Raw genomic sequence first — 26,711 nt, forward strand, 5'->3', positions numbered from 1 at the left:
TAATAGGTACTTAAGCATGTGTAACCACTACGTATGGTTTCTAAGACGTGCTGTGATTTTTTAGAATGATAAAATTTGGTTTCCATTAATGCAGTATTCTGGGTTTAATTTAATTTTTATCTACTTTACAAGATATTAACATAGGGTCTGGCGCTCTCTGTGGTAAGTGACTGTATCCTGTTTCAGCTTTGAGTGATGTAGTAAGTTTGTTTGACAGAATATATGGTGATGGCTTGGTGAGAGCCAGATCTGGCTGTAGTTTTCTCTAGAAGCGTGGTGGTGAATAATACAGAAACACGACTTTCTGAATGAAGTGAACAGTGAATGTTACTGCATTGACAAACTGGTGACTGTTTGAAGGGCTGACTGTCTTGGTTTACTTCTATAGCGCACATAATGTTGAAAACAAGTCTTAATTATTCTCCTTTTTCTTCTAAAAAGGCATCAAATGTAGAAGAAATAAGTTATATCTGTTGCTTTGTTAAATGTAGTCTTAGGTTTGATCTTTAAATTCATCTTCTTGTGGCATAGGTGGCTGATTTGCCTTTTCTTAAAAAGTGTTCCTCCAAAACTGAAACAAGGTCAGTCTATTCCCAGCTGTTGATCGGGTGTGCAAGTAATAATTCTGTGCCTGCAGAAATGAGGGTTAGCAACTTGGCCTTGACAAAAAAATGGTACTCAGTACATGGAAATCCTTTTTTTCTCTATTTGTGGCTGAATTTGGAACATGGACATTATTTCTTACAAAATATACTCCTGAATTTGAGATTGTTTTGGTTATATGTGTTCTCTGCTAGTTTAAGAAGATAGAATGAGGAAGGACAAAAGTAGTGATTTTTGCATTTTGTATGAGTTGTGGCAAGAAATGGCTGTAAACTTCTCTGTACAAGTACGGCTCTGTCACTTGCACGGCATTTAGCAAGTGAGTATTTTAATCAGAACTGTGGACACTTTGTAACCCTCCCAACTTCTTTGTGTACATTTTTGCCTATGGAAAATACTGTCTTTCTGTTCATCACCTGCCTGTAACTGCATTTTCTTTCCTGATAAGCATTCTAGGAAGTGAGAGGCTTTTGACAGAGCACTAAAGATATATTGCATTTGACTGCTGCCTGAGACTTCTCTGCACAGATGGATCGCGGTAGTCAACCCAAATCTAAAGAAAATTTAACGAAGCGGAAAGACCTCACTTATGTCCTACTGAATGAGCTGGTGGTGGTTTCATTTGCTCTTTTATAGGCTTATAGTCAAGAATTAGGCATGTCCACACAGTATTTTGGTTTTTAGTTCAGTTGTTATGAGCTGTCTGTAGTGATGCATTACTATGTTGGCATCGGTGTTATGTGGGGAGATCTGGGCAGCTGTCCTGTTATTTGTCCAGTCTTTGATAATCAGAACAGAAAGAGTTGTAAAGATTTATGTGCCTGTGAAAGAAAGCCTAGCATGGTACATTGCAGAAGATCATCTCACAGGGTAATCTTGATGTGGGAGTACTGATGAGTTCTGTTAATCAGCGCTGGTTGGGGGCACTCTGATACTCATGCAGGAACCATTGAAAGATGCTTACATGCTGTTGACTAACATTGGATAATCTTGTGCACAGCAAGGTCACAATGCAGTAGCTTCATATTTTGAGGAACCCCTATGTTAACAAATTTCTGTGAGGCTGTTTCAAATGATTAAACAGGAGAGGAAATCTGCATTATGCATAAAAATAAGTTGATATGAAGAAGGTCAATTGATACAGTGCTTGAAATAACTTCACATGTTTCACAAATAAGTCCAAGATTTGGGTAAGAGGACCTATTGCTTCTTCCTATTCCAGACTTCTGTGCAGTGATTCCATAAGTGAGGCTGTTTTTATCAGCCACACAAGCTTGTAATATGTTTCCTTTGTTCCTGCTAGGTTGAAGGCAAGTTTTGATTACTGGACTGTTGGGGGAGAAATGAATGTGTTGGAGCAAAGTCAAACTGCTTAGCCTAGTCAGTGTAGTCTGCAGTGTCTAGATGGATGTGCTTAGATGGCTCTACAGCTACAGGCTATAAATACTTTAAAGTCATGCAGCTTTACTGAGAGAGCTGCATGCACGTGTAGCAAGAGTGTAGGTGTGACACTGGAGTAGTGAAAGCTGTGCCAGACTCTTACCTTCCCTTTGAATAAACAAAGACGTTGCATCTTGTGTGTGTTGGAAAGTACTGTAAATGTGTGTAATTTGTGGGTGTTAACAAAACATTTGTTTGGAGGCAGGACTTTTGTCCCTTCTGCTGGGGATGGCATTATGGATGTGCACCGGCATTATGGAGTTTTATATGAGGAGGAGTATGTACCAGCTGAAAATGTTTTCTTTAAAGGCTTCCAGTAAAAAGATAATAAAGCAGATATATTTTTTACATGTGGATGAGGGTAGACTTTGAAGGCCTTATCTATCTGAATGTATTTTATTAACAAGACTTGTCCAGGGGATTATTCTCAGTGGTTTTGCTCAGAGTATAGCTCTTAGATATAAGTACTTTTCAGGGCTGTTACTATTAAGAAAGGCTATTGCAGAAGTAATTGTAATAGTTCTGTATTTATAGCACGTTAATGACAGGAAATGTGCTATATGTCTTAAGTTATCAGTGATGTAATGGGTTGGAGCACATTCTATCTTTTTTTACTCCTGTTATTAATGAAATGCCTTTTTTCTTGTTGGCAGCTATTCTGCTAGATATGTTACTCAAGTTAGGCTCCTTGTGAGATACTCAAAGCAAGTATTGTCCTGGTAAAACTTCTTATTTTTTTGTCAGGGTAAATTCCAAGATTGAAAAAAAAAATTGAAGGAGAAAAATATGTTCTCCCTGTTTTGAGTTAGCATATATAGCTTCTGGACTAAATAAATGTTACATGATTGCATGAGATTATGGAGGATAAAAATATGTGCCTTGGTTGACCTTTACTGTATCCCAGTTCTTAACAGCATTTTACAGCATCTTGTGCTGTTTCTATTCATTGTATTTAAAATTATTCTTTTTTTAATAGTGAACAAGTCTTAAGACTGTTTGCCAGCATTGTTAACATACATTAGCTGGAAAACATAACAGTTTTCTACTGTTGGTAGAATTACAGAGAACGAATATCATTCAGCGATTAAAGTTTTTGTAAGATGTAATGCAGAAGAGGCTTCCTGAGATCTTGTCCAGACTATGCAGAGTAAGCTTTGGTCATGTCATGTTTAAAAACTGAGTGTGAGATTCTGTGGAAGACTGAGCCTGTGAGAGGATGGAAGTGTTGCTTTCATGAAAAGAGGATGAATGCCAAGCACGTGGTAGCCAGGGTGTGCATGCAGTGTGCATGCAGGGTGTGCATGGCGCGTGAATGTTGCTGATTGCAGAGCCCCACACTGCTTATCTAGAGAAGCTACTTTTAACATCTGCCAGTGGCAGTAGATGTTCTCTTACCTTTAGCTTGATAACTTTCTTCTGTGTATGTTGTGTTCCCCTTTTTTTCCTCCCCTCGTTTTTTTGCCTTAACAGCAAGTCACAAAAAAGGAAAGAAGCTTGCCTTAGGTGTTCCAGTTTTAGTCCTACCCCAATAGGGCTGGAGCTTCAAACTAATAAAACATCAAAAGCAATAATTTAGAAAAAGGAGGAGCTTATCCATAATAAGCCTGAACTGGACAGATTGGCACAGTGTGGCATTCATAGAAGTGTTATTCATGTGATATATGTAGTCTTTAAAATGCTAAAAAAGTGAAAGTTCAGCAAAACAGCAGATCTTTCTTATGACACTTAAAATATAAGATTAAAACAGCAGTAAAATTGGACTTCCTAGAAGAAGAGAGACATAATTTGAGGTATTAACAATTTGACAGTTCCCTTTTGATTCTAGTAATATTATTATGTGCATCAATCTGCATGAACCAAGGCTGTAACACAAAGAGGCCTTTGAGTTAGAGGAAAGGGGCTGCAGAGACATGCAGTGCTGTGGGTGGTTTGGGGCCTGTGTGTTCTGTAGCCTACACACAGATGAAAGGCTCCAAGGATAGAGTCTTCTGTAGGTAACATACATGTTAGTTAAAAAAATAACCTTGATAGGCAGATGGGAAAAGAACTGGATGCCTGCATCTCATTTGTGTGCCTGTTTGGGTTTTTTTGTGAGTTTGGTGATCTACTTGAACAAAACTTAAGTGCAAAGCTAGAAATTTATTCTAAATGGGTTCAGCTGAACGTGGCAAACACAAAACATGGCTAAATATGAAAACATAATGCAGGCAAGTTTTCCAGGAAGTCTCCAATCTGAGGAGTTGGTCTTCTGTTTCCTGGAAAAGTGTGAGCATTGTCTTAACGTTCTTTTAAAGGAAGGAGTCTGTCCAGGTGGCTTTATCTGTATTCTTTTTCAGGAAGAGAAAACCAAAAGGTGTTTCAGACATGAAATGCTTATGTCATCTGTTAATTTAGGGGGTTTGTTTTGTTTGCTTGGTTTTGGTTTTTTTCTTTTTTTGTTTGGCTTTGGTGTTCAAAGGCAGTGTACATTTCTGTACTTAATGCATCTAGTAATGTAAGAGGCTTTTATAGAGGGACTAGCCAGGGTCCCCAAAGAATTCTGCAGTCATGGTCCAGTCCTTGAGGGTGAGTCATAATTCCACATACTGAATAATATGTTGAAATACAGAGGAGAGCTTTCCTGGAGTTTGTTTGCTTATGAGTTGCTTATATAAGTGTAGATAACCATACATATTCTGACTGGCAAGTGTTTTCAGTTATGTTTCATTCAAGGTAATATAGAAGCCCTGAGAAATGAAGTTGTAGACTGTTTTTCCTAAATAGAGTTAACTATTTTTCCATCCTGTAAAGCAAAGCAGATGGCTGGAGGGGAAAATGCGATGTGTTGTCTTGTGTGGTTTTCACCTAGGAGTGTCACTGGAATTACTCAGGAACTGAGGATTGAGTATGCTCGTGCCAGTTCTTTCACACACTCACATGGATCCTTTCATTGGGTTGTCTTGGTCTGAGCTTTGGTCAATTGTATCTTGAGTGTTTGCTTATAGAGATCTTCCTGGTGTGAAACGTGGACCTTGGATATCATTCCTGTGGTAAATCCAAGGGTGGTTTGAAAGCATTGCGGGGTTCTTGTCCTGTCTTTAAGCATGGTAGCAAAATACTTGGATTACTCCCAGTATTAGCCATAGGGAATAGCTGGATGGTGAGGATTGCTCTCATTTACTTTACAAATATTGTTGGAAGTTTCTCTCTTCAGACACACAAAAACACAGCCAGCGAGTAAATGATGATGGGGAAATATTAATGCTGGAAGTGCACTCCAACTGGTAGTAGGCTACTGGCCTGCATTACCTAGAAGATTGGCAGGTTGCAAGACAAGGGGGTTAAACATTGATGTACCAGGAAGTAGAAAAGAAATACTAAATTTTAATTGCTGTTGAAGCAGGGAAATTGAGCGGGGTACTGGTGTGACTGAGAAACATACCTTTTTTTCCCTCTCTTTTTCTCCATATTTAGGAGGGCTTTCGAGCTACTGCTCTGCTGCTGAACAGCATGCAGTCCTTTCGGGAGCAAAGTAGTTATCACGGAAACCAGCAGAGCTACCCGCAGGAAGTGCATACTTCATCTCGACTGGAAGAGTTCAGCCCCCGCCAGCAGGCCCAGATGTTCCAGAGCTTTGGAGGAGGTGCTGGCAGTGGACGTCGTGGAGCAACAGGAGCCTCTACAGCAATGCCTGGTGAGAGCTCTGGCCATCAGAGCTACCAAGGTTTCAGAAAAGAAGCAGGAGAGTTTTACTATATGGCTGCCAACAAAGATCCAGTGGTATCAGGAGGGCAGCAGCCGCCTCAGCGCAGGCCTTCTGGACCAGTACAGAGCTATGGGCCCCCTCAAGGGAGTAGCTTTGGGAGTCAGTATGGGAGTGAGGGACATGTGGGCCAGTTCCAAACACAGCACTCGACCCTTGGGGGTGTATCCCACTATCAACAGGATTATACTGGTCCTTTTTCTCCAGGGAGTGCCCAGTATCAGCAGCAGGCTTCTAGCCAGCAGCAGCAGGTGCAGCAGCTGAGACAGCAGATCTATCAATCTCATCAGCCTTTACCCCAGGCTTCCAGCCAGTCTGCTTCTAGCACCTCACACTTGCAGCCAATGCAGCGTCCATCCACCCTGCCTTCCTCTGCTTCAGGCTACCAGTTACGAGTGGGTCAGTTCAGCCAACACTATCAGCCACCTTCGTCATCCTCCTCCTCCTCTTTCCCTTCCCCACAGCGTTTTGGCCAGTCAGGACAGAATTATGACGGAAGCTACAACGTGAATTCTGGGTCGCAGTACGAAGGCCATGCTGTGGGTTCCAATGCACAGGCCTATGGGACCCAGTCAAACTACAGCTTTCAAACTCAACCGATGAAAAGCTTTGAGCAATCGAAGCTGCCCCAAAGTGGGCAGCAGGGACAGCAGCAACAGCACCCACCTCAGCATGTAATGCAGTATTCAAATGCTGCCACTAAACTCTCTCTTCAAGGTCAAGTGGGACAGTACAGCCAGACTGAAGTTCCTGTAAGGTCACCAATGCAGTTCCACCAAAACTTCAGTCCAATCTCTAATCCATCTCCTGCCGCATCTGTGGTTCAGTCTCCAAGCTGCAGCTCTACCCCTTCTCCCCTCATGCCAGGTGGAGAGAATCTCCAGTGTGGGCAAGGCAACATGTCCATGGGTTCTCGAAACCGGATCCTGCAGATGATGCCTCAGCTTAGTCCTACACCATCTATGATGCCAAGCCCCAATGCTCATGCGGGTGGATTCAAGGGGTTTGGTCTGGAAGGACTACAGGAAAAAAGGCTCACAGATCCAGGACTGAGCAGCCTGAGTGCTCTAAGTTCTCAAGTTGCCAATCTGCCCAACACAGTCCAGCACATGTTGCTCTCAGATGCCTTGGCGCCTCAGAAAAAAAGTTCCAAAAGATCATCCTCTTCCAAGAAGGCCGACAGCTGCACCAACTCAGAAGGCTCCTCCCAGGCAGAGGAGCAACTCAAGTCTCCTATGGCAGAGTCCCTGGATGGTGGCTGTTCCAGTAGTTCAGAGGATCATGGGGAAAGGGTGAGACAGCTGAGTGGCCAGAGCACCAGCTCAGACACCACTTACAAAGGGGGTAATTTAGAGAGACCCAACTCTTCACCAGCACAAGGCTCTCAGAATGAGCCATCAAAACTCAGCAGCAGTCCTGCAGCTAGGGACGATGTGGCCTCCCCTGATGGGAAGGAAGCTGTGGTTGCTGTGGAAAATACCCCAAAAGTGAATGAAAAGGCAGTTGGGGTGATTGTCTCCCGGGAAGCCATGGCAGGAAGAGTAGAAAAGTCAGGTGGACAAGATAAACCTGCACAAGATGATGCTTCCACAGCCCCTCAGGCACCAGCTAGCACTAGTGGAGCAAAAGAAGCTGGGCATGCAGGGACACAGCAAGAAAGTCAAGGAGGAGGTAAAGGGAGCAAAAGTGGTGATAACACTAACCATAATGGGGAGGGGAACAGCCAGCCTGGTCATGCAGTTGTTGGGCCAAATTTTCCTGCAAGAACAGAATCTTCCAAGTCTCCTGGCAGTTTAAGATACAGCTACAAGGATAATATAGCACCTGGTATACAGAGAGGTATTGGTGGCTTTCCACAGTATCCATCTGGTCAAGAAAAGGGAGATTTTCCAGGGCATAGTGAGCGCAAAGGCCGTAATGAGAAGTTTCCTAGCCTCCTCCAAGAGGTTTTACAGGGGTACCACCATCATCCGGACAGAAGGTATTCTAGGAATGCACAGGAGCATTCTGGGATGGCTGGGAGTTTGGAGGGAGCCATGAGACCCAATGTTTTAATTAGTCAAACCAATGAATTGACCAATAGAGGCCTCTTAAACAAAAACATGGGATCCCTCCTAGAAGGCCCTCACTGGGGTCCATGGGATAGGAAGTCTAGCAGTGCAGCTCCAGACATGAAGCAGATAAATTTAGCTGATTACCCTATTGCTAGAAAGTTTGATGTGGAGTCTCAGTCTGCTGCCCATGAGGCAGGAGCACTCTCAGAGAGGAGATCAGTGATCTGTGACATATCTCCATTAAGGCAACTTGTAAGAGATCCTGGCCCTCACCCCATAGGGCACATGGGTCCTGAGGCCAGAAGCGGAAGGAGTGAACGTCTTGCCCCTGGCTTGAGCCAGTCAGTAATACTCCCTGGTGGTTTAGTATCCATGGAAACAAAGATGAAAGCTCATAGTGGGCAAATAAAGGAAGAAGATTTTGAACAGTCAAAGAGCTCGGCCAGTCTCAACAATAAGAAAACAGGAGACCATTGTCATCCTGCTGGCATCAAGCATGAATCTTTTCGAGGCAATGCCAGCCCTGGAGCTGCAGTCTCCGATGCTGCTGCAGACTACATGCCCCAGCAGGACAACAGATCGACACAGATGAGACGAGGACCTGGCAGAACTGGAAGGGGTAAATCACCCTCTCAATATCAGGATCTTGCTGATAAGCTGAAAATGTCACCAGGCAGAAGCAGAGGCCCAGGGGCTGATCTGCATCACATGAACCCACACATGACACTATCTGAAAGAGTTAGCAGGGGTTCCTTGCATTCTGTCTACCCTCAGAATTCAGAAGGCCCATCTCTGGCTTCGGCATATCACACGAATGCTAGGCCTCATGGTTTTGGTGACCCCAACCAGAGTCTGAATTCCCAGTATCATTACAAGAGACAGATATACCAGCAACAGCAAGAAGAATACAAAGACTGGGCAAGCAGCGCTGCTCAGGGTGTGATTGCTGCAGCTCAGCACAGGCAGGAAGGAGCAAGGAAGAGCCCAAGACAACAGCAGTTTTTGGAAAGAGTAAGGAGTCCCTTAAAAAATGACAAGGATGGAATGATGTACCTTCAGGGTAGCTCTTACCATGATACTGGAAGCCAGGAAGCTGGGCGCTGTGTCATGGGGAGTGACAGTACTCAGAGCAAATGCACCGAACTGAAACATGGCAGCCAGAAGTTGCAGCATCATGAATCTGGCTGGGACCTCTCTCGGCAAACTTCTCCTGCCAAAAGCGGTGGCCCTCTTGGAGCAGCCAACCAAAAAAGATTTTGCCCTCAAGAAAGTGATGGGCATCGACGAGAGGAATCTACAGACTTGCCCAAGCCTAGTAATGCTATGCTTAGGCTCCCTGGCCAGGAGGACCAGTCTCCGCAAAACCCATTAATTATGAGGAGGAGGGTCCGTTCTTTCATCTCTCCTATCCCTACCAAAAGACAGCCACATGATATGAAGAACAGCGGCAGTGACGATAAAGGGCGACTGATGACTTCAGCAAAAGAAGGAGCTGATAAAACATACAACTCCTATGCCCATTCATCTCAAAGCCAAGATGCTGGCAAGTCAGTGGCAAAGGGAGATTCCTTCAAGGACCTGCCAAGTCCTGATAATAGGAATTGTCCTGCTGTTTCCCTCACAAGCCCGGCAAAGACCAAAATATTGCCCCCAAGAAAGGGGCGAGGATTAAAACTGGAAGCTATTGTTCAGAAAATTACATCTCCCAATATTAGGAGAAGCGTTTCTACTAACAGTGCTGAAACTGGTCCAGATACTGTCACTCTTGATGACATCCTGTCCCTCAAGAGTGGGCCTGAAGGAGGAAATGTGACTGGACATGGACCAGAGGCTGAGAAGAGAAAAGGAGAGATACCAGATCAAGTGGGGCCAGCAAGCCAGGATACAAGTAGTGAAAAAACTGCTCCGAGATCTTCAGAAGAGTGGCAAAGCAGCGAGGATGATAAAAACAAAAAAGACGTCCCTGAAACTGTCAGTATTGGCAAAGAGGGAGCAGGATCCAGTGCAGCACCACCAGCTTCTCAGAAGTCAGGTGGTCAGGGAAGGTCTGATGGATCTGTGAGTGGAGCTGGGACTCTGACCTTTTCTGACTCAAAAACAATTTCTCCTTCCAGTGTGTTCATTTCTGAACCAAATCCAAAGTCTGAGGAAAAAGATGGAGATGTGACAAACATTTCACCCAAGCCAGATGGTTTCCCTCCAAAGGGATATTTCCCCTCTGGAAAGAAAAAAGGGAGGCCAATTGGAAGTGTGAACAAGCAGAAGAAGCAGCAGCAACAGCAGCAGCTGCCTGTGCCCCCACCTCCCCCACCAGCACCATCACAGCCTGCAGAAGGGGTGGGTGCTGGTGAGCCAAAGCCCAAGAGGCAAAGGAGGGAGAGGCGAAAACCTGCAGCGCAGCCACGGAAGCGGAAGCCTAGACGGGCTGCTCCAATCGTGGAGCCTCAAGAACCAGAGATCAAGCTTAAATATGCTACCCAGTCTGTAGATAAAACTGACTCCAAGAATAAGTCCTTTTTCCCTTATATTCATGTGGTGAACAAGTGTGAATTAGGCGCTGTGTGCACAATCATAAACGCGGAGGAAGAGGAGCAGAACAAATTGGTGAGGGGTCGGAAAGGACAGAGGTCTTCAACACCCCCTCCTAGCAATGCGGAGAGCAAAGTGCTGCCCACCTCAACTTTCATGCTGCAAGGCCCTGTAGTAACGGAGTCTTCTGTCTTGGGGCATCTGGTTTGCTGCCTGTGTGGCAAATGGGCCAGCTATCGTAACATGGGTGACCTCTTTGGTCCTTTCTACCCCCAGGATTATGCAGCTACCTTGCCCAAGAATCCACCTCCAAAGAGGGCCACAGAAATGCAGAGCAAGGTCAAGGTACGGCACAAAAGTGCTTCTAATGGTTCCAAGACAGATACTGAAGAGGAGGAGGAACAGCAACAACAGAAGGAACAAAGAAGCCTGGCTGCTCATCCCCGCTTTAAGAGGCGGCACCGCTCTGAGGACTGTAGCGGAGCCTCTCGGTCACTTTCAAGGGGAGCTTCTTGTAAAAAAGCAACCACTGATGGTGGCAGTGGCGGTGAAAAGACTCCTTTGGACTCAAAACCGTCTATGCCCACTTCAGAAGGTGGCACTGAGCTGGAGTTACAAATTCCTGAACTACCTCTTGACAGCAATGAATTTTGGGTCCATGAGGGTTGTATTCTCTGGGCCAATGGGATCTACCTGGTCTGTGGCAGACTCTATGGGCTGCAGGAAGCTGTGGAGATTGCAAGAGAGATGGTGAGTACCTAACCTTGCTATACAAACTTATTTTCTTTCATTAGCAAATATATACCATTTGGAATACTGTTTTTCCTTGTTCTTCTCTCATGTCTTAAACCGCCATTTTTTTTTATCTTTAATAAATCTCTAGTGATGTCCTTTTGATGGCCTCATTTAGATCTCTGCCACACCTGATCAGATAGGATTTTTTGTACATCAAAAAGCTGGGTGCTTATTACCTTGTAAAAGTTCTGGATGTCCAAAGGCGTTCTCGTGACTACAGTGGTCTCTTTGCCCTGCCTTCTTCTATTCTGTTAGATATTTAGTGTTCTCTAGGGCTCTTCTTGGAGTCATAGAGTGAAAGGACAAGTGGTAGCAGTCACGAGTTGCAGCAAAGAAAATTCTCGTTCAATTGGCAGAAAATTTCAGTGAGGGTAATCAGACACTGGATTGAGGGAGGGGAAATGACAGAAAAGCTGTGGAATGCCCTGGTTTTGGAGATGCAAAATTTGGTTCTGGGCAGAACCCTAAGCATCTTTACATCTCAAGGTGGATCTACCTTCGAAGTTGGCTCTGCTTTCAGCAGGGGCTCCTTCCAGTGTGAGTTACTCTACACTATAATACATATTACACAACTGTAGGAGAATTTGCAGTCTTTACGAAATTAGGTGGATAGAATTGCATGAAGATCTGTAAGCATTGAGTGAAATCTGTGTGGATTTAGTATTGATGAGTTCAGCATTCACAAATGACACTGATAATTTATTTTCTCCAGAGCGTGAGTATACAATGACAAGAAATAGTAAAGTTAAAGCAGGGACAAAGGAAAAACTTTATTCACAACTGCCTGATTGTGGATGGACACACTGACTGTTCTTGATTTCCTGAGGCAGAAGCTGATGCTTTAAAACCACAGTTATGTGCCTTGCTTTGCCATCGTCAGTATCCTGCACTGCTTCTTTTATGGTTATCTTTTTTTTGTATTGTTCTCTGTCCTGGGTCAGACCATGGAAGAGGCATAGAACTACTTTTTCCTGTTGCCTTCAGGTTCTTCCTTTTCTAAACAGTGTTGGGATCCAGTTTTTATCTTCTTTCCTCTGTATTGTTAAATACAGTGTGCTTGTTTCCTCCCCATGAGCTTTTTCTCTGCAAGTTTGATTCCTGGCTTGTTCTAAATTTTCACTCAACTGTTCTTTGACAGTAATTACATGCTTCTCTGCCCTAACTTGATTTGGCTTGCATTCTTGTTTCTAGTCTCTCATTAAACATAGTCAGTTAATTTCATTTGGTTTTCATCGAGCCATGCCTGCATGCTTGTTCTGATGCAACTGCTGAATTTCTTATCTCTGATAACTGCAAGGTTTCTTTCAGGTTCTCCATCACTGTTTGGATTCTACTTGCAATGTGGCCATGCTTTCATTTGTCTGGTAGTTCACCAGTATTTTGAATTTGTATCTCTCCAGCCTGATTTTCCCTTTTTACTGTGTGTAAGGTGTGTCTTTCACTTAGGATTCTGGTTTTCCCAATAGCAAATGCCTTTTTTACAAGTTCTTGAACTGCTTGAGTTATCCTCCAGTGATCCTTTTTGTGTCCCTGTTTGTGCAAAGGACATAAGCCCAGCTGTGCTATAACATGCTGTGTTGAGAGGCTCTAATCAAACTTGTTCAATAATAGCAGCCCGTTATCCACATTTTTATGTGGCTTTTTGCATGTTGTTTGACGTCTAGTTCTTTCTCTGCATGGAATCTTTGACTTTCTGATTGAATATGCTTTGGCTTACCCTTTAGCACTTTCTTCCAACTGTTACAATCATCTCCTACTTACAAGTAAAAAATTTTTTTTCCTCTTCTTCTTAACCGTTTCATCTGCCTTTATGGCACCTTACAAAAATATCTCCTTATCTCCCTTGAACTTTGTGTTCTTTTCCTCTACCTCTTTCCCTCAATCAGTTGCTCAACTCCTCTATCTTTTCTTTTCCTTCATAATGCCAGTAGAAATAAGTGTTTCTCTTTTTTAAAAAAAAAAAGTACAAAATGCTTGTGGCCTCTCTTGCCTTTGCAGCTACCTCTTAATTTCCTTTTTCTTTTTTCATCTCAAAGTTCTTTGAGTGTGTTGTCTGGGGCTCTTGTCCTCCACTGTGGCTTCAGCTGTGCTCTACTGCAATTGTAATCAGTGTTTACGGTGATCTTTTCCCAGTTAAGGTTCAGATCCAGTGCCTAATTTTCCATTTTTCAGTCGACTACATTATCACTATCAGCTGTGCTGCTTTTGAAGTGTTGTTCTACCTTTGTTTCCTGCCTGTGTCTTTTGATTACCTCCTTACTTTCCATTGTATTCTTCAGAGAGGCTGTTTTTCATTACTTTATGCTTTTTTTGTGGGGTTCACTGAAGTTTGCCGGTGCTTTTTTTTTTATCCTGGAATAGCATGCTTTTGAGTAGCTTTTGGTAACTCAGTCACTTTCTTCCAGAGTCTTGTAGAGCTTCCTTTTTTCTACAGATTCATGTTATTTTGACACAAACTTAAAAATTGTTCTTGAAGTTATAGTGAGTTTTCAAAATCTCACTTTAAAACATGGCTTTTAATCTACATCATCCTTAATCCTTTGTCTGTCATTTTATTCTGATTTTCATGTCTCTCAGATTCACAATCTCATTTGGTTTTAAAATTATTTCTTCTTAATCCTTCCTGTTTAAGGCTGCAAGAAATACAGCTTACTTTTGGTATATGATAAGTAATATGTAGTCTTTCACTGCTCTCCACTATTCTGTCTAGATCCATTTTTTATCTGTTTATAACACTGAACTTTCAGAGTCGGGGACAATTGTCTTGTGTGCACATTTTTTTTGTTATAGAATCATAGAATGACTTGAATTGGATGGGACCTTAAAGATCAAACCCCCTGCTGTGGGTACGGACACCTTCCACTAGACCAGGCTGCTTAGAGCCCCATCCAATCTGGCCTTGAACACTTCAAGGAATAGACTGTCCACAACTGCTCTGGATAACTTGTTCCAATGCTTCACTACCTAAAGAATTTTTTCCTAATATCTAAGTTAAATCTACTCTCAGTTTGAAACCATTCACCCTTGTCCTGTCACTACATGTTCTTGTAAATAGCCTCTCTCTTGTATGTTCCCTTCAGGTACTGGAAGGCCACAATTAAGTCACCCTGAAGCCTTCTCTTTTCCAGATTGAGCAATTCCAGTTCTCTCAGCCTTTCCTTGTAAGGAGAGATGCTCTGTCCCTTTAATCATTTTGGTGGCCTCCTCTGGACTTGCTAAGACTTTCTTGGTCTTTTTGCATAGACCAGAAAAGGTTTGTCATTTTTTGTGCAGAGGACCCCAGAGCCGGATGCAGCACTGCAGGTGGGGTCTCACCAGAGCAGAGCAAAGGGGCAGAATCCCCTCCTTCATCCTGCTGCCCACACTCCTTTGGATGCAGCCCAGGATACAACTGGCTTTCTGGGCTGAGTGCACATGGCTGGGTCACGTCCAGCCTCTTGTCCACCTGCACTCCCGAGTCCTTCTTGGCAAGACTGCCCTTGATCCCTTCATCCCCCAGCTGGTGCTGATACCAGGGATTGCCCCAACCCAGGTGCAGCACCTTGCGCTGGGGCTTGTTAAGCCTCATGAGATTTCCATGTGCCCACTTTTGAGTCTGTTCAGATCCCTATGGCTGGCATCCCATCCTTAGGTGAGTGAAGAGCATCACTCAGCTTGGTGTTATCTGCAAGCTTTCTGAGGGTACACTTGATCCCTTCATCTGTGTCATTAATGAAGACATTAAATAACTCTGGTCCCCATACAGACCCCTGAGGGACATCACTGGTCACTGATGCCCACTGGGACTCTGAGCTATTGATCTCTACCCTTTTGATGCACCTGTTCAACCAATTCCTCAGCCATCTAATCTGTCAAAACCATCACTCTCCAGTTTGTGGAGAAGGGTGTTGTGTGGAACTATCAAAAGCCTTACATTTCAAAAGCGTTACATATAAATCACATCCTCACCCTTTCCCAGGGAGGAAGGAGTCATTCCATCATAGAAAGCCACTAGGTTGGTCAGGCAGGACTTGACCTTTGGTGAAGTTGTGCTGGCTGTCTTGAATCACCTCCCTGTCCCCTGTTTGCCTTAGTGCAGCTTCTAGGAGGATCTGTTCCATGATCTTCCCAGGCACAGAGGTGAGGCTGACAGGTTGCTAGTTCCCAGGGTTCTCCTTTCTGCCCTTTTTACAGATGTGTACAATGTTTCCCTTTTTCCATGCACCTGGGGTTTCACCCGACTACCAATTTTTCAAATACCATGGAGCGTGGTTTGAGAATTACATCAGCAAACTCTCTCAGGAACCTCAGATACATCTTTTCAGATCCCATAGACTTGTGTACATTCATGTTCCTCAGGTGTTCATTAACCTGATCTTTGCATACAGTGGACGGAACGCTTGCCTGCCCCAGTCCCCATCCTGTCATCCATCCACTTGAGAGGTGTGGGAAGAGAGGTTGCCATTGAAGACTGAGGCAAAAAAGTTGTTGAGTACCTCTGCCTTCTCCTCTTCCGTTGTTAGCTGTTTGCCAGCATTGTTTATGGTAGGGGGTACGCTTCTTTGTCCTTCCTTTTCTGGTTAACTTACCTATAGAAGACCTTCCTGTTATTCCTTGCATTCCTTTTCAGGTTCAGTTCCAGCTTTTCCTTGGCTTTCCCCAGACTAACCCTGCACAACTGAACTTCATCCCTATACTCTTCCCATGTTACCTGTCCTTGTTTCCACTGCCTGTGTCTTTGTTTCTTTCCCTTTAGTTTGACCAGGAGTTCCCTACTCAACCATCCAGTCTCTTCCCTTTCTTGCTCAGTTTCTTGCTAGCTCTTGAACTATGGAAGACTTCCATAAAAATCTGAGCTCAGTTCTGCTCCCGTGTCCCTGAGGGCAGTCTCCCAGGGTACCCTATTGACTATCTCCTTGAAGTGCTGGAAGTTTGCTTTCCTGAAGTTCACTCCTTACCTGACCCATATCCCTCAGGACTGCAAAATCTACCAATGCACGATTGCTCCAGCCCTGGCTGCCTCCCATCTTGACATTCCCAATTAGTTCATTTACACTGGTGATCATCAAATCCAGTATCAAGTTCCCTCTGGTAGGGCTATCACCTGGCTCAATAAGCTATTTTCCATGCATTGCAGAAGTCTCCTGGATTGCCTGCAGTTTACCTTGGTACTTTCCCAGTAGCTGTCAAGGTGGCTGAAGTCCCCCAGCAGGACTGGAACGTGTGAGCACGATGCCTCCTGTAACTGGGGCAAGAAGGCTTTGCCAATAGGCTCCCCCTGGTCAGGCAGCTGTAGCAGACCCCAGCTGCAGCATTCCTTTTGTTGCCTCAGTGTCTGATTTTTATCCACAGTCTTTCAACTTCTTCATGGCTGTTCTTCAGAGACAGCTCTTCACACTCAGTGCACCTCTTGGCATAGAGGACAACCCCTCCACCTCTCCCTCCTTTCTGTCTCCTCTGAACAGCTCATAGCCATTGATAGTCACACTCCAGTCACACAGTTTGTCCCACCAAGTTTCAGTAATGGCAACAAGGCCATAACTTTCCAGCAGCATGGTGGCATCCAGCCCCTCCTGTGGTTTGTTGCCCATTCTGTGTGCTTTGGTCTAAAGGCGCCTTGGCCAGGCTGTTGGCTGCATCAGCTTCCCAGAGGAACACCCCTTAATTCCTTTGAGATATTTCCCTGCTGGTATCCCTGTTGGCTTCTGTTACCTCAGGAGTCCCTGGCTCACCTCTGTAAGGCTCCAAGTGTGCCCCATTGTGGCCAGCACATTTCAGAGTCAAGGGCAGCGTGCCCTCATTACCACCCTGTTCCTCTAACCTTTGCATCTCATCCCACAGCTTGCCAAGAACAAGCCTAATACTGTCCCCCTCCTGAATCAGAGTTTAAAGCTCTGTATTGTGTTTCATACAAACACAGTATCCTAACAGGATGCTGGGCTCCTCTGTATAGCATCCACAAGAGTAATCCATTTATCACCCTTGTGACAAAGAATGGAAAAGGTTTTCTTCTAGCATTTTTCTTTTCCTATTGTAGCAAGCTGTTGTGCTGGGTTCTCCTCTGGAAGCAGTGTAACCTCATCCCTTCAGCTCACAGAGGGTTTTGTGCAGCACTAAGACGGCCATGGGGTATTCAGAGGTGTGCCTGCCAGAAGCCATCCCCAGGCAGTGGAAAGGCTCTGTTGAGCTCTACACTCCTGCCCTGCTGCCTGAGGAAAGCCTTCTGGCTCACACAGCTGATTTCCTATGCTTGTTGCATATGCTTTTTCTTTACCACCTCTGTGCTTTGCAAGTGCATTTTCTCTTTTTTTCCTCTGACATGCAGCTCATTAGTGTTGCTGTCATGGAAAAGCAGACATGCAAATCAAGTAGCTGCTTCCTACCAGGAACAAGTAGAGAGATATGTGCACAGGCACACAGGAGTGTAGCTCTTGGATTTTGTTTACAGGTAAGGAAGGACATTAGCATATGGTATATGAAGGGTCATGATCCTGGAAGTGAATAATTCATGTATGTAACTCATTCTGTGCAAATTAAATATTCCCATAACTAAAAATTACATAAACTATCTGTGGTACCAACAGGGTAAATATGCACCAATTTAAACTGAATCCATACCATTTTAAGTGAGTTGAAATATTTTCTATAGACACCTGGTTCAGTTGCTATTGTTTATGCAGCACTTTAGTATAGGAAACTTAAACCTCTAGTCAAAGGCCATTGATGTAGGTAGTGATATAAGTAACTCATCCTGTGTTTCTTCTTCTCACACAAGCTCACCTATTTTTTATCACATGAAAGCTCATTATAGATTTTTTTCCCCCTGGACACCTATTTCTCACATGTTTTCCAAGATCAGAAAATAAATTTTTCTTGCTAAATTGTTTTCTATATGAATAAATGTCTGTCTTACTGCAGTTTTTTTGGCAACTGCCCCATAGTCAATCTCAAGAAAGGATTTTTATGTATGTGAAGGTGCTCAAAGATCAAGTTGTACCAGATGCACAAGAAGAATTCCTGAGAAGGTGTTATCTTAAAAAGGTTTATCAAACTGTGAAGTGACTCTCCAGGGCTTTGAGCTTTCCTTAAAGTCTGTTTTCACTCTGGACTGAAAATGGTGTGTGTTATCTGCTAAGCAGCAATCCAGGTGGTTTCCAAAGTGCTAGAATCTGCCTTTCTTGAAGGCAAAAAGGTGTTCCTTTTACTCTGGTCACTCTGCTATGCTTTTTGGTTCTGAGAATGTGATCCAGTTAATTGAGCTGCTTCAGATGCAGAATGACTTAATCCTTCTTGTTATTTTGAGGCTCACATAAGATACCCCAGCAGACGAGCCTAACTGCCGAGGAGTCTGTCTCCCTCATAAACTGTAAATGCATAGCAACGGTGCTAAGTGGCCTTCTCGTAGGTAGATTTTTTTTTTTGTTCCAATGCTGATGAAATCTTGAACTGAGAAAATGCCATCTCCTTACTGCTAGGTGATCCTGTTGCTTATAAAATGTTTTCTTTCAAGTACTGTAGGTGGCCAGGAAGTTTCCTGTCTTGTCTATTTTTTCACCATTTTTCTGTTAATGAGAAGTTCATTTCCACATAAGATGAAGTATTGGTTACCTTTGAAACTGGAAGAATTATGGAGTCACTTTGGTAGTTGTCAGCAGTTTTAATGTTCAGAAGAATTGATGGTCTTTATTCTCAGTATTAAATATATGAAGCTGTAAATGAAGAGAAGAACAATGCAGAGAACATTCTTTGTGTTAAGTTGAATCCAAGATAGTTCAGCTATTGTTTTCTAAAAAGCTGTTCACTAGGAGGTGGTATGCTGTTTCTTACAGGGTTCTTTGTAGGACATGTTTTTTCCCAAGGCAGACACTCTGACCTAGCACATGCATTACTTCTGGTTAGGGTGGGGTTTTTTGTTTGTTTGTTTGTTTTCTTCTTCTACCCCTGCTCTTATCCGAATTGACCTTGCTGAAGATAAATGTAGCTTGTGTTCCTGCTGAGAGTGTTCTGTGAAAGGAAATCTTGTTTATCCCCCTTTTAAATATCTCTTCTAAAAAGAGTAAAAAACGTAATGCTTTTCTCATCAATCTCTGCATCTCTTCCAGCTTTAGAAATGTTTTAATCCTTATACATTGAAAGGAGTCCTTAGAACCTGTTTCCTTTGTTGCTCCTTATTGAAAAGATCATCTTGGATTTCAGTCCGGTGAACTTTAGAGTAACAAATGGTAAAGGGTGAAACCTGCCCATATCTACAGTGGAGCAGAAGATTCTGTGTTTTCTCTCGCCAGTCTGTAATTTTGTATGTCCAGCTCTCCATGGATTCTCTTTCAAAGCCTGCTTCACGACTCTTAACAGGCCTGCTTTGAATGTCTGTTAGACTTTAGTGATGAGAAGTTTAGAACCTAAATGCCTGAAGTCTCTTTCTCTTCAGCGCGATACTAGATATTGAATTTTTCATTACTGTTAGGCAGTGGCAGCCTTGTGCCTCACGTTGTGAGTGTGTCTTTGTTAGTTTTAGAGTTAGAGGTAGGTTTGCATCTTACCCATATTTCACAGAGAACAGCTCCTGGTTTTGCACAGGTAAGTTGTTCTTGACTTAAGACAGCTGGTATTTAAATCTTCCACCATATCTTATTTGGAGGAAATTGCCTTTCTATAGTACTTTGTTTACTCTGATGCTTTCATATAGAACCATTTTCTTTTGTTTACCTCTACCATTCTGGACCCTAGCTGTAAAGTGGGTAAAGAAAGGTGCCTGGAGGGATCACTAGGATTTAAGCTATTTATATTCTCAAATTCGGGAAATCAAAGCCTAACGGTAAAGCTCCCACGCTCTGTAAGTAATTGCTTATAAAAGGTTCCTGGCTGCATAGCTAATCAAGTGGCTAAGCCAGGGAATTGGTATGAACTGGGGAAATTGTGGCAGGTTAGCTGCCTTTGGCAAAACAAAGCAAAACGGTTTCTAGGCCCAGAAACCTGACTGCTGTACTACTATGCAAGTATAAAGGTATCAGTTCATTCTGAATGTCTCATTTGGCACAGATGGGCTCTCTTATCCCTAAGCCATACCAGGAGGGAGTTGCTGTCATGAGGTGGGATGGGAGCCTGCTTTATCCTCTTTGTGAGCTGCTTGCTTCTACTACTTCACTTGCACTACATCTCCCACCTGTGCATTTACACAGTGGGCTGATTTGTAGCCAGCTAATCCAGCAGAAGACTAGCTTGGGGTGGGGGAATCTTTATGTCAGATCAGGGAAGTGTCCTTTCCACTGATAATAATAACCATTAGATCAATTTAGCTGTAACATAACATTGTGCCCAGGTGCCACCAGCACTTGAAAGGGTTTCAGGTCTATGGTACTACTATTTAATAGTGTTTGGAGAAGAATGTTAACATTTTATTCGTTGTCTTTCTTTGTAGAGAAGAAAAACATGCAGAACCTAGTAATCTTTTTCCCCTCCAACCTCAAACCCACTCTTTCCCAGCCCCACAAGCCAAAGCATGAAACAAAAAAAAACCCTCCACTGGAGTTCTGTGTTAGGTCAGGGTTCAACTGAAATAATTATCTGCTGCTTCAAAAATAATGCCTGACAACAGACAGGAAGGAACAGTTGTATTTCTACACCTAGAGCTGTGTTAGTAGGGACACATTTCAAGAGTAGGAAGAAGTGACACTGGAGCTTTTTAATTTTTCACTGTGGGGAAAGGGAAACCAGTGGCAGATTTAAAATTACTGCCAGCAGTGATTGGAAAAGGGGTGTATTGAGAACATCGTTTGCTTGTTTTTATCTCTGGGAACAGCTTTTAGTATGCTTTAGCCCTTCAAATGAGGATTGCCACAGAACCTTGAGGCACTTTCTACAGTTACCCTTAAAGTGGCTCAATTCCTAGTTTTCATTGACAGACTGTGCCCAAATACCTAGTTATCTGAGCTGGAAATGTGCACACTAGCATAATACTCGTTTTCATTCCTCAGGAAATGGCAGCATCTTTAATATTTTTCTGCAGTGTTACAAAAATAAGAAAGCATGAAATTTTGGGTGGAGGAGAAATTCTGAAAGACAGCTGAATGATGAACTTCAGATTTGGTTTTCTCAGAAAGGCATTGCCATCTGCTGTGCCACTGAAACTCTGTGCTGTCATGACTCCTGCTCTGTAAGAGTAATCCTCCACCGGGAGGAGAACCTGTGAGGAGTCCCTGTTGTATCTCAGTTCACTGCTTTCCTCTCTTAGGGCCCTGGAAGTGTGAATCACTACTGCTGCAGAACTTGGTAGCTTACAGCAGCTCTGTGCATTGGTACCACAAGCCTTAAATGCTAAAGAGCTGAGCAGATAGAATCCACATGCACATGTCTGATGCAAATGTTTCAATATCTTAAATTATCAGACGCCAGTTATTAACATTTCTGAAATGAAGTTGGTTTTCTTTAGCTTTGCTGGGAGTAGAAGTGAGGTGAATTTGGTGCAGCCTGTTGGTGATTATGGACTGAAGGTGATAGGAAGCACTTTTTAGCACATTTTCGTTGCAATTTTGAGCATAAAATTGATGCTGGTAAGAGGATTGACCCCTTTGTAATGGGGAAGAGAGAAGATGCAGGGAAGTACTTTCTGTGCATCTTTATTAGCAGACTCCTTTGTCATTAATTTATCCCGAAGTACAGGCATTATGTCTGTGCTTGCATGTGGTTTTATATTTTACTGTTTGTCTTGCATGTGGAGTGAGGAAAGTGGAAAATAGATTTACTGACAATGGAGTGTTGGGAAAGAATAGGATGTTTACCCACTTACATGAGTTGTAGCCAAGAGCACTGGAAACTTGTATGCAAAAAGCAGCTTGCTCATTCCACAGTTGCCTTTCTGTAAAGCATCAGGGATCCTTGTAGTTTCTGTACAGTTTTAATTTAAAAATACATTTAAGTAACTTAATTTTGAGGAAGCTCTTCCAAATGTGAATGGGGCCTTCTCTGTGCAGGAGATTTCTAGACAAAGCTTTAGAGCTTTTTGTCTGGCTTATCCACAAGCTCACACAGTCTTTTTTTTTTTTTTTGTAAGATTTCAATTGCCTGTTACCAAAGGGGTGCCAAACTCTTACTAAATTTTCAATAGTGAGTGAATGCAATCCATTTATATGTCATTTTAGCTTGAATCTTTTTAAGCTGTGCTGGTAAAAAGCTTGTTAAGACTCCCCAAAATTTTGGAGGAGAGTTGTTGCATTGTTGGTGTTTTGTTTAGTTAACTTAAAATGAATTTTTGAATTTTTTAAAAGATATTTTTTTAAACTTAGTAGAAATACTTAAAAAATTAAAATGTAAAACTTTAAAAATTAAAATTTAAAAACTTTTTTAAAAATTTTTAAACCAATTTTTTAAACTTAGACTAATTCCAGATGGATTGTCACTTCAGCTGTATTCCTGTCGCTTTGTCAGAAGATCACTACTAGCAAATAAGTTTATTCTGCTCCATGCCTCTGTATTTAAAATGGTGCATATTTGATTACAATTGGGCAAAAATGCAGACTTAAATATATTTTTCCTGATTTTTGGGGAAAAAAGTTTCTTTTTTCATCTTTCATCTGTCTTACTGACTTTGAAAAGAGATCAATTTCTTTACTTTCTTCTGGATAATATTTAGTAGATTATTAGAATTGTGTTCTGTCTTTGTTAAGACCTTTTCTAATTAAAAAAATCTACAAATTTTAAATTTCATTTCTGAAATAAGCATTATATTGATTTCTTTGATCACTGAATAAGCAAGAATAATGCTTCAGTTATACTAGTGTTCTACTATTCATAATAAAGGAAAGCTCTCCGTGCATGGCAATGCAAACCAACTTCATAAAAAGTTATCTACACAACTTTATGCCAGATTGGGATAGGAATTCTGCAGGCAAAATTGGGACACTTACTGATGGTGGTATGAAATTACTTGCAAATCATGAATTCATAGGATGATTTGGGTTGGAAGACACCTACAGGAATACTTCCATGAGACCAGGCTGTTCAAAGCCACATCCAACCTGGCCTTGAAGACTTCCAGGGATGTGGGGCATCCAGAGCTTCTCTGTACCGCATTCCAGTGCTTCATCTTCACTATAAAGAATTTCCTCCTAATACCTTCTTTAAACCTCTCTTCTTATTTTAAAACCATTCCCCATTGTTCTGTCACTATCTGGCCATGTTGAAATTTGCTCTCTATCAATTTTATAAGCCCCTTTAGGTGCTGGCATGGTCTGTAAGATCTCCCTGAAGCCTTCTCTCCAGACTGAACAAGCCAGCTCTCTCTGTCTTCATAGCAAAGGTGCTCCTGCCCTCTCATCATCTTTGTGGCTTTATAGAAAGCAGGTTTTAAACTTTCTTCCTCTCAAAAGTAGATTTCAATCTGTCCATTATAAGCCTAGTTATATAACCTCAATATATTTTTAATTAGAGAAATATGTTCTGAAAGAGGTTAGATTAATTTCCCTAGATTTAGAAAGATGAGTAAAAATAAAACTGATGTATGATGAGTATTCATGTAATAATTTTAGAAACTACAGCAAAATTATAACTAGTTTTTTTGCCTTAAAGAATGTTACTCTACAGAGACAAGAACTGGAGAAAAGAAGTTCTTTCTGTGCAGCACATTGTGCCTGAGGTTATGGAAGGAGCCAGAAGAGTAGTTTGGGTTCCCTGAATCGTAAACCCAACCTTTTTAGCTAATTTATACTATGCTGCTCTTATCCTGTTGTGCCCTGGCTAGTTTGTTGGCAGAGGAAATATTTTTCAAACAATTTTATACACTTAGCTGGACTCTGTGTAGAGGATAGTCTTCATGGATAGAGCACTTTGGCAAAAAGTTATTAATAAGCCTTTATTGTTATGGATTGGATCCCAGCCAGCTGCTTAGTGATTAAAGTTTAATTGCATGATGATTAGTTTTCATTAGTAAGCAATTAGCATTCAACAGCAGTCTTGTATTGCTAAAGCTATGGGTAAGCATAAGTGGCTAGAGCCATGTTGAGGGAGAAGGTCTGTAGCTGGAGATGTGGGCCCAGAGCTGCTTGGAATATGGGAATAAGGATTCTGAGGTTATTTGACCTCATCAGCTTGTTCCTACTGCAGCATTAAGCCAGGAGGCTGGATGGGAGTGGGAAATGGAGCAAATATCCAGGAGAGCACAGCCTGCACATCAGCCACAGGGACTGGCTGTGGATTAGCCCGAGTGTAGGGAGTTAACAAAGTAATCATCATCCTGAAAAGGCCCTTTGAAGGTCTGAGTTGGTCTCACTGTAACATGGGTTTTCATAGACTCGTCCCTCTCCTTGCCACAACTAAAACTCCTTTCTCAGAATTCCCCTCTGAATTGGTGAAATTCCTTTTTTTACTTTGATAGCAGCCCTTGGTTGTTTTGTGCCACTGTGGGGTAAATTAGGAGAAAGATGAGTGCAGGGCAAGGTCTGGGGGAAGTGAAATGGATGAGGGCAGAGGGAGGTAGGAGTGTAGCAAAAGGTCAAGGCTTCTTTGTGTTAGAGGTACAAATGAGTGAAGAGTAAACCATTTCTGCTTCACTGAGGAATCTGTTGTGAAGATGAAATATGGTGGTAATTTCATCTAGGCTAAATTAGGGTTGTTAGAAGCCATTCTTCTTGTCCACATCCTCCCCTTCTGCCAGCTGTAGTGCTCTGTGAGTGAAGCAAGTTAGGTGGGTGATCTAGGCAGCAAATCCCTCCCTCACTCCATTCACATTTTAATCAGGCTAATTTTTGGCTGGACTGGCTTTCTTGACTTTCAGTGTCAATATTGATACAGAGAAATGCTAGGCATAGGAGGGGGCTGCAGGTGGTGCAAGAGCAAGCTCAGGTCTTAAAATGATTTGGAAGTGGGGAGCCTGGTCAAGATCATGACTTCAGATGAAAAGTTCTTCCAAAATGATATTACTAATTATGCAAAGTAGTAAATTAAAAAAAAAAAGGAAAAAAAGGAACAGTTTAAAGATTGTCTAAGGTGATTCTCAAATGTATGCGTTTATTACTGATGTCAAGTACATCCGTCTCATTGTCTAGACATAGGAAAAGATGGGGGTTTTCTTTATTATGATGATCCCATGATTCAGAAGCACTAGGGACTGGATGCTCCCTTCCCCCCCCGCAGCCTACTTTGCCAGCTGGAGTAGCCTAAACCGGACATTTCCTTCCAGTTAAAAGGTCCCAGGTAGCTACAGTTTGTTCTGAGAAATTCTGACAGTGTTCAATGAGTGCCTTTATAATGCTGTAGATCTACTTAAGTTGTCTTCAGACTTGCCTTAGGAGGCAAAATACCAGTGTAGGACCTGATCTTAAATTTCAGCCCAAGGCACAAGACAGTGCTGAGTGGCAAAGCTTTCCCAGGGCTCTGGTTGTTGCAGCTGCGCTGTTTGTCACCACCTGAGCTGCTGGTGGTAAAAATAGATTGCATATGCCTTCCTGAGGTCTGGCTGCACAACTGATTGTAGCATAAGTACAATCAGGTCTTATCTCAGCCAGCTGATTGTTGCCTGGGTCATAAGCTTTCCTTCTGTTTGAGAAAATACTAAAAGTTGATGTTAAAAACGGGTTGTGCAGTCTTCATTTACTAGTGATTTTCCTCCCCCATTTCTGTCTTGCATATTTTCTTTTGATTTGTGCTTACAACTAGGAGACTCGACTCAGCTGTATTTCTTTTTCTTATGGCTACTCATTTCACAACATGGTTTTGTTGTTACGTTGCACTAGACTGCTGTTAATTGCAGCTTTTCTTGTGCTTCCAAATCCTTTATTCTTACTGAGAACTCACACTTGTTAAATATCTGAAAGTTATTGATGATTAAAGACGACTGACCAGCTTCATAAAAGACTTACTGCTAGGGGAGGGGAAGGAGGAGGAGGGCATCCTGGCATGGATCTCTGAAATGGGGACTTTCACTGAAGGATACTGCTGCTCAATGTGAAGCTTAAAAGGAAAATAAAAAGGTGGGTGGGGTTGGGAGGGAAAAGTAAGTTCATGTGCTAGAGTTCAGGTGTGAGAACTGTGAACTTTCCTGACTTCATGCCTGTGCTGTCAGAAATTGCCTGCATGGCCTTTGACAAATCGTCTAATTATTCTGTAAAGTAGGCTTTAAGATCACTTATTTTGTGACCATTAAGGCAAATTGGTAGGGTGCTTTGAAAGTACAGTATGTGTTTAAGTTGTCAGATGTTCTCAATTAAATTGGAATATTAGGGAGCTGATACAATGTTTCATGGTTTACTTGCATAGATGTAATGGCAGGAAGATAAATTTGTTCATGTATCATTTAGAGTCAGGTCCAAAAAGATAATAAAAATGTTTTGTAATGTGTTCATTTGTTGTTAGCTTTCTCTTTTCTTGTAAAAGGTTAAAATGCTGAAAACACTAATAGCAATGTACTCGTCCCATATGTAAATTCATTGTTATATATAATTAAGATTTTTCTTGGGGAGTAACTCTCCAAGTTAAATTTAATCACTAAAATTTCAGAGTTGACACAGTTCATAACTGATTCTTTCCAGAAAACCAACATTATTATTTTTTTTTAATGTTAACTTAAGGAAATTGTT

General features: G+C 42.4%; 1 protein-coding gene across 3 annotated transcripts in view; it reads left to right on the forward strand.

The window, feature by feature from the left end:
- The window catches only part of TCF20 (transcription factor 20), a 128,089-nt gene that overhangs the window by 76,749 nt on the left and 24,629 nt on the right, over nucleotides 1-26,711 (forward strand). For all 3 annotated transcript variants that reach the window (XM_084205975.1, XM_084205977.1, XM_084205976.1), the window contains one exon: nucleotides 5,497-11,118. In XM_084205975.1, the coding sequence (XP_084062101.1) occupies nucleotides 5,533-11,118 (5,586 nt within the window). In that variant the 5' untranslated portion in view covers nucleotides 5,497-5,532. The remainder of the gene's footprint in view (nucleotides 1-5,496; nucleotides 11,119-26,711) is intronic.

The sequence above is a fragment of the Fringilla coelebs genome (genome assembly GCF_963513975.1).
Source record: "Fringilla coelebs genome assembly, chromosome: 5".
Lineage (NCBI taxonomy): Eukaryota > Metazoa > Chordata > Aves > Passeriformes > Fringillidae > Fringilla > Fringilla coelebs.